The 12,344-nt window shown below is 48.7% G+C and overlaps 1 protein-coding gene across 1 annotated transcript in view; it reads right to left on the bottom strand.

Annotated features, from left to right (window-relative positions):
* Positions 1–3,389: 3,389 nt before the first annotated feature.
* The window catches only part of ZMYND15 (zinc finger MYND-type containing 15), a 146,131-nt gene continuing 137,176 nt past the window's right edge, over positions 3,390–12,344 (bottom strand). Inside the window, exon 13 of the mRNA XM_085639782.1 lies at positions 3,390–3,650. Within this exon, the coding sequence (XP_085495908.1) occupies positions 3,464–3,650 (187 nt within the window). The 3' untranslated portion in view covers positions 3,390–3,463. The remainder of the gene's footprint in view (positions 3,651–12,344) is intronic.

Raw genomic sequence — 12,344 nt, 5'->3', positions numbered from 1 at the left:
ACCCCACACACCCTCATGCACCATCCGGCATGCCTTAAAAGATCTCCGATAAAGCGACCCTTCGGGGCACCCGTTGGGAATTGCAGCGCCAGCCCAACGAGGAGCAAATGCCCGATGATGAAGCATGACACCTCTTGGGGTGTGTGAGGGCAACAAGAGGCAAGACATGTTCTTTCCCCTGTTTGATGGGCCGCCCTACTTAGGACTCTCTCTTTTTTGTCTTTTCTTATCATAAGGCATATGGGTAATTTATTGGACCCTGCCTTTGGAACAGTGTCCTTTATTTGTTGTAAATGTAACTTTAGGGAGCATGGACACTGGACCATTAACTGGCTCCCTGGTCCCCCTTCTTCCCTTTTTTGATAGTGAAAACAATTCTTACCTCTGCTGCAGTACCACTCTTCACTTCCTTTCATATAACTTCAAAGAGCCTCGTTCTTTCACAGGCTCAACATTTCAAAACTGTAAACCTGATAACAACTTTTGGCCTCATATTTCTACCCTCTCGATGTCTATCTGTACTCCATATGTTGTTTTTGGAAGCGATTGCAATTTAATTATTGACCCCTATACTGATAGTACAGCCAAATCACCTTTTGTTTCCTCTCCAAAGCACAATCACTTTATCAACCTGATCTCCCATAGATCTCTTGTTGATACATGGCGATTTTGTAATCCACAACTTCGTGAATACACTTTTTTCTCACCTACTCACCTCTCACAATCACGTATTGACCATCTCTTTGTTTCTAAAGTATTAACACAATCTATACTACAAGCAGACCTTGGTACTATATTGATTTCGGACCATGCACCGTGATATTGGACTTGGAATTGCTTCCAATTAATGTCACAAGTAAAAGATGGCGCTTCAATACATCTTTGTTGACTGATCTCACCTTCACTTCTTCTTTTGAAGACTTCATTACAGACTTTTTCAATCGCAACATATCTTCCGTTTAATCCTTTTTAATTGTTTGGGACACTTTTAAAGCTTCAGCCAGGGACTTTATTATCTCTTATGTTACTACAAAAAAACACCTTAATTCCCATGAAGAAGATGAAATTCTTAAATCTATCAAGTTATTAGAATCTCTCTACTCAATTACAAACTCTAAAGTTGATTTAAACAACCTTATTAAAGAAAAGTTTAAATATATTAAACTATCTACGGAAAACGCATCTGCCTATCTCCTCCGAGTTAGTGCACGTTATTATGGCGGTCAAAACAAAGCAGGAAAACTACTTGCCTCATACCTTAAAATTAAAAAAGACCGTAATAATATTGATTATGCCTTAAACTCCACTTCTTCTCCAGTAACAAAAAAATTTGGAAATCTTGAAAGAATTCAAGAAATATTATACCTCTCTCTATACTCCTGAAACTCACCCAGATCCTGGAGACATTCAGGGCTATCTTGCATCTATACCAAAACAATTCCCCACAGATATTGATTTTTCTCCGTTGGAGCGAGAGATTTCTTTATGAAGGATATCTCCCACGTACTGACATTTCTTAAGCCCGGGAAAGCTCCTGGTCCAGATGGATTCCCTATGGAATTTTACAGCCATTTTTCCAAATCTCTTCTTCCTCATCTCCTTTTTTTCACATTTCATTTCCTCTAAGGTTTCTAGTGGTACTTTTCAAGATGCTCTCATTTGCCTAATTCCTAAAGAAGGAAAAGATCTTCATCTTTGTATAAATTACAGGCCTATATCGTTAGATAACTCCGACTACAAAATATTCGCAAAAATTCTCGCTCTCCGTCTTGAACCTTTTCTTCAATCTACTGTATGTAAAGAACAATCTGGTTTCATTAAAGGGCGAACTATCTCAGATAATACCAGAATTTTTTTCAATATATTACACAAAGCTAATAAATTCCCTCATTCATTGGCAGCTATTTCTTTAGACGCTGATATACCTATGGCAGCGAGACGGTCAATGAGGGTGGTGTGGTTTACTGCGTCAAAGGCTGCGGACAGATCGAATAAAATCAACGCAGCCCTCCCACCCTTATCCATAGTAAGCCTGATTTCCTCTGCCGCCGTGACCAAAGCGGATTCGGTGCTGCGTTGACTTCTGAAGCCGGATTGCACTCCTCGAAGTCAATTAAAAACTCACTGCTCAGTCGGAGGCAAGTTCTCAGGGTTCAGTCTGAAATAAAAATGCAGTAAAACCAGCCTCTTCAGAAGAGGCACTAAATGAAAGAACAAAATGAAATCACTCAAAATGGGGTGTGGCGGTGCAGCTAATCACTGTGTCGTGCATGATCAAAAGCAGAAGGAGGAAGTTGGCTTGAAGGCCTGTGATGGGCCTTTAATGGGTGTGAAAGCCTGTCCATGAGTAGAAGGCTCGAACATTCTTTAAAAGTGACAACATTTGCCCTTAGAAGCTTCCTTGGGCCTACGGTACCACTAGTGGTACACACAGTTCCCATCTCGATCATCGATAGGCCGACAACAGCGACAAAACAAGGAGCTTCGATCTGCTGAAGGTCAGCCAAGTTTGGCAAGAAATCTCAGTGGAATGAAAGGAACTCCTCAAAAGATATCCTGGATTTAATGTGTTGTGCACTGCACTATGGTCAGATCCTGTCTTGACAACTTGGACTATCCAGACAGGTAACTTGCTGTGTGCGGTCTTCTGAGTGACAGGTACGCATCTTGGTCATTTGTCAATGTCTACCTGCTATGAATGGGTTGGTGAGTCCTATATTTAGTGGGAGTGATTGCTTTTTTCCTTTTGCTCAATAAAGCACTTGTCCTCACCCCTCTCTGCAAGTGACTTTCCCAACACCTGAATGCTTGTTGGTGCAGCTCATCCATCGCTCCACCAGGGGCGACTCCTCTGTTGGAGCGGAGGAGCGTCGCCCCAACTAAATTACCCCAAAGATGAAAAATAGAATAGTAATTCATTATCAATATATTTTTCTTCCTCCTGTCTTGAACCGAGCGTCAGGACAGGCCGCTGCTGAATGACCGCAGCAGAGAGGAGGGTGGGCTGTTTGTGCATTTATCAAAGTACGCATGTCCCTTTGGCCGGCCGTGTTCTGACGGCCAGCAAGACATGCGCAATTTGAAACCTCTAACGCAGTTGTCTTGAGTCAGCTAGCTTAGAGTAAGTGCAGGCCAAGCGAGGCCACTCCCTCCAATCAGGGTGCTGCTCTCACAACATGAGAGCAGCGCCAGGATTGGTGCCCGCGCTGCAGCATCAAGTTCCTCAGAAGAGGTCCGGAGTGGAGGATGTCGGTTCAGGTAAGTTTTTTTGTTAATACTAATATTTGTGCAAATGCACGCCTGCCCCCCCCCCCTCCCTGTAGTTGCCAGCCCCCACTGCGCCCCACCAATTAAGAGGACTCTACCACAGTCTGTTGGTATAACAAAGTAGTATAATTTATTTTGATATGAAAGGTAATGGTGCTGCACCAAGCTTGGAACTGTGGCTTCGGTGCACCCTCTTCTATTTCCTTCGACGGCAGTTGTTGCGGCTCTGCCGCTTGTCCTTCTTCCGGCGACTGTGGTCGGGCGCCTCTTCCGGCATGGCGGCGGCTGCAGCCAGTTGTTGCTGCTGTTGTTGCTGCCCCTGAAATCTAGTGCTGTTTACCATGGATTTGTAAATCAGATGAAAGACAAAGGCATTTGGATACCTGGCACAGAAAAAAACAAAATGGCCATCATTACATTACTTACGAAACTGGGGGGCGCTCTTTCAGGGATTCGGCCGCAGCCCTGTGGAACTCCATTCCACTTGCCGCACGTAGCACACAAGATCACTGGGCATTTAGAAAACAGATTAAAACCTGGCTGCTTTCAATCAATCTAGCGCCACTCTGCTTGGCCAGCCGTCCACTAGCGCTGGGACGCCCCGTTGTTGGGGCAGCCATGCGCTATACAAATGTGTCCAACACAACATAACATAACTTATTTTTCATTTTGCTCATTTTCATCTAAATCCACATGCCCGTTTATGATCCACCGGAAGTCGTCCCAATGGGGGGGGGGGTTCTTCGGTGGAAATGTTTTATAGGGTGTTGTGCTCTCCCTTTGCATCCCTCATCTTCTTTTACTGTGCCGGGGAAAGTTGCACCACGGACGCTATGAAAGGGTTACATCTAGAGGGTCATTATTTGGAAGTATCTCTTCGAGTCAGGTCTGTGATGGTAAAACGCATCTGCAGTATTTTACGTTTTTATACTTAACCTTAGGAAAAGGGTTCTTGCATACTGAGGGCCAGATGTACATAGCGTTTTTGAGGTAGCTAATGGCCCGATTTGCAAAAATGGGCTATTTGCAAATGCCCAATTTGCGATTTGGTAACCTATTACTGAATCGCAAATAGGGTTTGCGATTCGGTATTAGGAAGGGGGTGTTCGGGGCTTCCTTCCTGATAGCGACTCGCAGCGGTATGAATGCTTTGCGACCGAAATTTGGTTGCAAAACCTTCACATTTTACAGCCGAGATAAAGTAGGCGACAATACATTCACAAACAGGAAGCAGTCCCCGAGGGACCCCCTTCCACTTTGTGAAAGTATCTAAAAACGTTTTTAAGAGCAGGCAGTGGCCTTGCGGATTTTTCTTTAAGGAAAACAGGCTGCTTGTCAGAAAAAAAATACATTGCTTTATTTAAAAGCAATCACAGACATAGTGATCTGTTGACCCCAGCAGGCCACCATCCCTGTGATTTTAGCGGTTCCCAGTGGGTCTCAAACCAAGATGTACCACATGAATATTAATGAGGTAGGTCTGTTTGCGACCCCCTAGGAATCACTTAAGGTATGAAACACATTTGTACATAGCTGCTTGCCGTTGCCAAATAGTGAACGCAAACATTTGCTATTAGGTAATCGCAAACCCAAAGCGACGCACATCTGTCCCAGGATCTACCTATCCGCAGCCTGCAGGGACAGGAGGTGCGGACGCAGGGCTCCATCAAAGGTTTACATGTCAGCATCCCAAGAGATCCTCCAGCAGCGCACCCCCCGACTCACCTGCCACAGCTGGGCTCTGCAGGGACAGGAGGTGCGGACGCAGGGCTCCACCAAAGGTTTAACATGTCAGCATCCCAAGAGGGCCTCCGGCAGCGCACCCCCGACTCACCTGCCACAGCTGGGCTCTGCAGGGACAGGAGGTGCGGACGCAGGGCTCCATCAAAGGTTTACATGTCAGCATCCCAAGAGATCCTCCGGCAGCGCACCCCCCGACTCACCTGCCACAGCTGGGCTCTGCAGGGACAGGAGGTGCGGACGCAGGGCTCCACCAAAGGTTTAACATGTCAGCATCCCAAGAGGGCCTCCGGCAGCGCACCCCCCGACTCACCTGCCACAGCTGGGCTCTGCAGGGACAGGAGGTGCGGACGCAGGGCTCCATCAAAGGTTTACATGTCAGCATCCCAAGAGGGCCTCCGGCAGCGCACCCCCCGACTCACCTGCCACAGCTGGGCTCTGCAGGGACAGGAGGTGCGGACGCAGGGCTCCACCAAAGGTTTAACATGTCAGCATCCCAAGAGGGCCTCCGGCAGCGCACCCCCCGACTCACCTGCCACAGCTGGGCTCTGCAGGGACAGGAGGTGCGGACGCAGGGCTCCATCAAAGGTTTACATGTCAGCATCCCAAGAGGGCCTCCGGCAGCGCACCCCCCGACTCACCTGCCACAGCTGGGCTCTGCAGGGACAGGAGGTGCGGACGCAGGGCTCCACCAAAGGTTTACATGTCAGCATCCCAAGAGAGCCTCCGGCAGAGCACCCCCCGACTCACCTGCCACAGCTGGGCTCTGCAGGGACAGGAGGTGCGGACGCAGGGCTCCACCAAAGGTTTACATGTCAGCATCCCAAGAGGGCCTCCGGCAGCGCACCCCCCGACTCACCTGCCACAGCTGGGCTCTGCAGGGACAGGAGGTGCGGACGCAGGGCTCCATCAAAGGTTTACATGTCAGCATCCCAAGAGAGTCTCCGGCAGAGCACCCCCCGACTCACCTGCCACAGCTGGGCTCTGCAGGGACAGGAGGTGCGGACGCAGGGCTCCACCAAAGGTTTAACATTTCAGCATCCCAAGAGGGCCTCCGGCAGCGCACCCCCCGACTCACCTGCCACAGCTGGGCTCTGCAGGGACAGGAGGTGCGGACGCAGGGCTCCATCAAAGGTTTACATGTCAGCATCCCAAGAGATCCTCCGGCAGCGCACCCCCCGACTCACCTGCCACAGCTGGGCTCTGCAGGGACAGGAGGTGCGGACGCAGGGCTCCATCAAAGGTTTACATGTCAGCATCCCAAGAGATCCTCCGGCAGCGCACCCCCCGACTCACCTGCCACAGCTGGGCTCTGCAGGGACAGGAGGTGCGGACGCAGGGCTCCATCAAAGGTTTACATGTCAGCATCCCAAGAGATCCTCCGGCAGCGCACCCCCCGACTCACCTGCCACAGCTGGGCTCTGCAGGGACAGGAGGTGCGGACGCAGGGCTCCACCAAAGGTTTACATGTCAGCATCCCAAGAGGGCCTCCGGCAGAGCACCCCCCGACTCACCTGCCACAGCTGGGCTCTGCAGGGACAGGAGGTGCGGACGCAGGGCTCCATCAAAGGTTTACATGTCAGCATCCCAAGAGGGCCTTCGGCAGCGCACCCCCCGACTCACCTGCCACAGCTGGGCTCTGCAGGGACAGGAGGTGCGGACGCAGGGCTCCATCAAAGGTTTAACATGTCAGCATCCCAAGAGGGCCTCCGGCAGCGCACCCCCCGACTCACCTGCCACAGCTGGGCTCTGCAGGGACAGGAGGTGCGGACGCAGGGCTCCATCAAAGGTTTACATGTCAGCATCCCAAGAGATCCTCCGGCAGCGCACCCCCCGACTCACCTGCCACAGCTGGGCTCTGCAGGGACAGGAGGTGCGGACGCAGGGCTCCACCAAAGGTTTAACATGTCAGCATCCCAAGAGGGCCTCCGGCAGCGCACCCCCCGACTCACCTGCCACAGCTGGGCTCTGCAGGGACAGGAGGTGCGGACGCAGGGCTCCATCAAAGGTTTACATGTCAGCATCCCAAGAGAGTCTCCGGCAGAGCACCCCCCGACTCACCTGCCACAGCTGGGCTCTGCAGGGACAGGAGGTGCGGACGCAGGGCTCCACCAAAGGTTTAACATGTCAGCATCCCAAGAGATCCTCCGGCAGCGCACCCCCCGACTCACCTGCCACAGCTGGGCTCTGCAGGGACAGGAGGTGCGGACGCAGGGCTCCACCAAAGGTTTAACATGTCAGCATCCCAAGAGAGTCTCCGGCAGAGCACCCCCCGACTCACCTGCCACAGCTGGGCTCTGCAGGGACAGGAGGTGCGGACGCAGGGCTCCACCAAAGGTTTACATGTCAGCATCCCAAGAGGGCCTCCGGCAGCGCACCCCCCGACTCACCTGCCACAGCTGGGCTCTGCAGGGACAGGAGGTGCGGACGCAGGGCTCCATCAAAGGTTTACATGTCAGCATCCCAAGAGAGTCTCCGGCAGAGCACCCCCCGACTCACCTGCCACAGCTGGGCTCTGCAGGGACAGGAGGTGCGGACGCAGGGCTCCATCAAAGGTTTACATGTCAGCATCCCAAGAGAGCCTCCGGCAGAGCACCCCCCGACTCACCTGCCACAGCTGGGCTCTGCAGGGACAGGAGGTGCGGACGCAGGGCTCCATCAAAGGTTTACATGTCAGCATCCCAAGAGATCCTCCGGCAGCGCACCCCCCGACTCACCTGCCACAGCTGGGCTCTGCAGGGACAGGAGGTGCGGACGCAGGGCTCCATCAAAGGTTTACATGTCAGCATCCCAAGAGATCCTCCGGCAGCGCACCCCCCGACTCACCTGCCACAGCTGGGCTCTGCAGGGACAGGAGGTGCGGACGCAGGGCTCCACCAAAGGTTTACATGTCAGCATCCCAAGAGGGCCTCCGGCAGCGCACCCCCCGACTCACCTGCCACAGCTGGGCTCTGCAGGGACAGGAGGTGCGGACGCAGGGCTCCATCAAAGGTTTACATGTCAGCATCCCAAGAGAGCCTCCGGCAGAGCACCCCCCGACTCACCTGCCACAGCTGGGCACGCATTGCTCTGGGTGGCTGAGGATCACACCATGAGGCGGTTCATGCTTTAGAAATGTACAGAAGAAATGTGTTAAGTTTGGATATTTCAGTGTGAATGTGATGAGGGATTTGTTCTGTGTCAATAAACGCGGACACAAAGCATGTTCTTCACAGGGCATTGCTCCATTCTGACCGGTGCTGATCTGCATTAAACTAGGACAGTTGTGAGAAAGTTAAAGCTGGCCGGTGAGGTCCAGAGGTGACACTCTGTGGCTCACTGTCTCTTAGAACCTTCTCTCCATCGTGTGCAGCCGGGGCGGATGTGCCCTTCCCTCGGGGCGGATGAGCCCTTCCCTCGGGGCAGATGTGCCCTTCCCTCGGGGCGGATGTGCCCTTCCCTCGGGGCGGATGAGCCCTTCCCTCGGGCAGACTTTCCTTTGTGGGCAGAGTTCGAGGGGCGGCCTCAGCATTCCTGAGTCCCTCTGTCTTGTCTCCTCTGTGTGTCTGGTGCGCAGGAGTCTGTCCAGGAATCCTTTTAAACTGTCACCGCATACCCTTCAGGAGTAAAGTGGCTTCGGTGGGAGTTAATGCTATAAACAAAGGAGTAAACAGACCTCAGTGTCTCAGAGCAGAGAGGAGCCTGCTGGACACACAACCCTGCGTGTCTGCAGCTCGGAGAGGGGCTGTCTCTTCCCCGAGCTGCCGAACCGAACATCAGTTCTTTTGAAGCACTGATACCGTACGAATGAGTCTAACTGAGTTATTTGGCTTCTCATTGGTTTCGTGCAGGTCTTTTCCTAGACAGCTCTGCAGGCCGCATGTGTGATCCTGGACACTTCTGACTGTTCTTCCACTGCCTCGGTTCTTCTGCTCTGGAACCTGCCAGAGAGTTGTGTCTCGCCCTGATCGCTTGTTTTATAAATCTTTTCATTGAGTGAGAAAACAGAAAATATACAGTAGCAGCTTCAGTTCCTTCTTGAGATCTCACACATACTTTGCCCATTTTTACCCCCCATGCCCACACCACCCCCCACCCCATCCTTCAAAAAATAGATGACCATATTTCGTGATGGGTTTTTTCAAACCTACATTTTTTTAACAAGTCCTTTATCCAGAGTCTTTCCCTTATCCTGTCCTGAATTTTCAGAGCTAAGTCCCTTTCTTTTCACCCTTCTATTAAACAACCTTTTCACATTTCATCTGGGCCTTATGGAAGCGCGTTAAAGTCAAAGGAGGAGATGTCACTGGGCCCAGATTCTGCACCTGGGCCGTTTGTACAGCCCCTCCTCATAGTATGCAGTGCAAGTGCATACATTTCTTTCCTTATATGTTGATACATATTCAACCCATTATCTTGAAGAGTAGCAGCTTTGTTAACAAGGTGCACAGTGCCCGGTTCAGAGAAAGTTCATTAACAAAAAAACTAAAAAAATCCAACACCTTTGCTTATCGAACCCAGATACTTCCCTCCTCTTCCTCCCATGTTCACACATAAACCTTCTACCAAAGTGCAGGTGCTACATTCCATTGGTTTATAATAGCCACGTTATTACGGAACAATGTTTAAATGAGGTGCATATATGCGATCTCAGTCGGTATTATAACATTCTCCGCTATAATCCTACAGTGCCAGCGCATCATTCCGCCAAATTCTAGCAGCCAAATTGGTACACAGTTTCGATTAAGTGCATATGTGAGATCTCTACAGGCTTTATGCCTTAACGATAAATTATCCCCAAAACCTATTCCTCCCCTTGATCCCTCCATATCGTGAGATGTTGCCAGATTTTCCGTCCTTTCCATTTAGCCTTAATGCCCCTTCGATCATATATAGCTGTCTCGAGGCTATAGGTTTTCATGAAGCGAGCTAGCCACTGATGGAAGGTAGGTGGATTAGGGTCAAGCCACACCGACGCTATGACAATCCTATAAACCGCCATAGCTATGCAGATCAAGGCCCCACCTTCTTCTAAGCCCAGTTTATGTATTACCAGCATTATTACCCGTGGGGTAATTTTCACCTGTATCTGTAACTTCCCTACCAAAAAAGTCTTTATTTCTCGTATCAGCGGTATGAGTTCCTGGCAAGCATGTGTATCAAATCTGCCTTATAGAGGGCACATCTTGGACAAGATGTGCCTTTCCCCTTTCCCCGCTTAGCGATCCGATATGGCGTGTAATACAATTTAAAACATGTTTTATAAAATTGTGTCTGGAGATTAGCGGGCATTAAAATCCCTAAGGTGGTAAAAAAAGATTCTTGAAATTCACTATCTGTTATTCCCAACATCTCTTGCCACTGTTCTGAACATTTTCCCAAATCGTCTTTCATATAATGATCTAATAATACATAAATTTGTCCAATTTTCGGTGCCTCGGGTTGGCTTAAACTCACCACTGATTCACAGCCATCAGATTCCTGTATACCTCCTACCTTTCTTAACAAATAATCCCTCACCTGTAAGTATTTTAAAAAATCCCTATTAGATAGCACAAATTCCTCTTTTATTTCTTCAAAAGATTTTAAGCCTCCTGGTGTGAAGAGACATCCAACCTGGGTTATACCAGAGGTTATCAATTTCTGGAAATATTGGTCATTTAAAATATCGGGTAACTCTGAGTTCTGTACAAATGGTGTATTATAATTTATTTGAGCTAACTCTGCTAGAAGTCGTACCGCCGACCATACCCTAAAGGCCGTCAAGAGTGTCTTAAAGCGCACTCTTTTGAAGTACTCATAGTTAACCTGGCGCCATAGACATCCTCTTACGTCTAGAGAGTTTAATTGTACATGTGCATTATTCCAACTTGTAATTTCCACCCCTGGAGTCAAATTCAACAAGGGTCTATAGTATATAATGGAAGTTGACCACCAGTATATTTTAAGGTTTGGTAAAGCCAGACCTCCACGCTCCTTGGGTAGGTCTAACAATTTTATAGCCCTCCTAGGTCTTGTGTAAGCCCTAATGAACTGTGGAAAAAAAAATCAAAATTTTTAAACCAAAAATTCGTAAAAATCAGGGGAATTGCTCCTAAAAAATATAAAACCTTAGGGAAATAGATCATCTTAATTATATTTAGTCAGCCAATCAAGGTAAGATGTAGATTATCCATTCTCTTAAGTGCTTTTTTCACTTCAGCAGCGCATGGTTCCAAGTTTTCCTTAACGATGTCATCGATCTCGGCATTGATCACCACTCCCAGATGGGGAACAACCTTTACAACGCAACTTTTACAACGCACTACACTTACAACGCATTTTTTACAACGCAAAATCCATTACAACGCACTACACTTACAACGCATGACACTACAACGCATTTTTAAAAACCACCTTTACAACGCATTCCATTACAACGCCTACCATTACAACGCATAATATTACACTACACTATCCAACACTTACCCTACTGTTGCACCCCCTGGAGTTAGAATAGTAATTTTTACCCCTATACTATCCAACACTTATCCTACTGTTGCACCCCCTGGAGTTAGAATAGTAATTTTTACCCCTATACTATCCAACACTTACCCTACTGTTGCACCCCCTGGAGTTAGAATAGTAATTTTTACCCCTATACTATCCAACACTTACCCTACTGTTGCACTCCCTGGAGTTAGAATAGTAATTTTTACCCCTATACTATCCAACACTTACCCTACTGTTGCACCCCCTGGAGTTAGAATAGTAATTTTTACCCCTATACTATCCAACACTTACCCTACTGTTGCACCCCCTGGAGTTAGAATAGTAATTTTTACCCCTATACTATCCAACACTTACCCTACTGTTGCACCCCCTGGAGTTAGAATAGCAATTTTTACCCCTATACTATCCAACACTTACTCTACTGTTGCACCCCCTGGAGTTAGAATAGCAATTTTTACCCCTATACTATCCAACACTTACCCTACTGTTGCACCCCCTGGAGTTAGAATAGCAATTTTTACCCCTATACTATCCAACACTTACCCTACTGTTGCACCCCCTGGAGTTAGAATAGCAATTTTTACCCCTATACTATCCAACACTTACCCTACTGTTGCACCCCCTGGAGTTAGAATAGTAATTTTTACCCCTATACTATCCAACACTTACCCTACTGTTGCACCCCCTGGAGTTAGAATAGTAAGTTTTTACCCCTATACTATCCAACACTTACCCTACTGTTGCACCCCCTGGAGTTAAAAAAGTAATTTTTACCCCTATACTATCTAATACTTACCTTAAATGCAATTTACTATTATGCGTTGTAATGGTATGCGTTGTAAAGGTAGTTTTTAAAAATGCGTTGT

The sequence above is a fragment of the Triturus cristatus genome, chromosome 12 (genome assembly GCF_964204655.1).
Source record: "Triturus cristatus chromosome 12, aTriCri1.1, whole genome shotgun sequence".
Lineage (NCBI taxonomy): Eukaryota > Metazoa > Chordata > Amphibia > Caudata > Salamandridae > Triturus > Triturus cristatus.
This window is presented reverse-complemented; position numbering and strand designations above follow the sequence as displayed.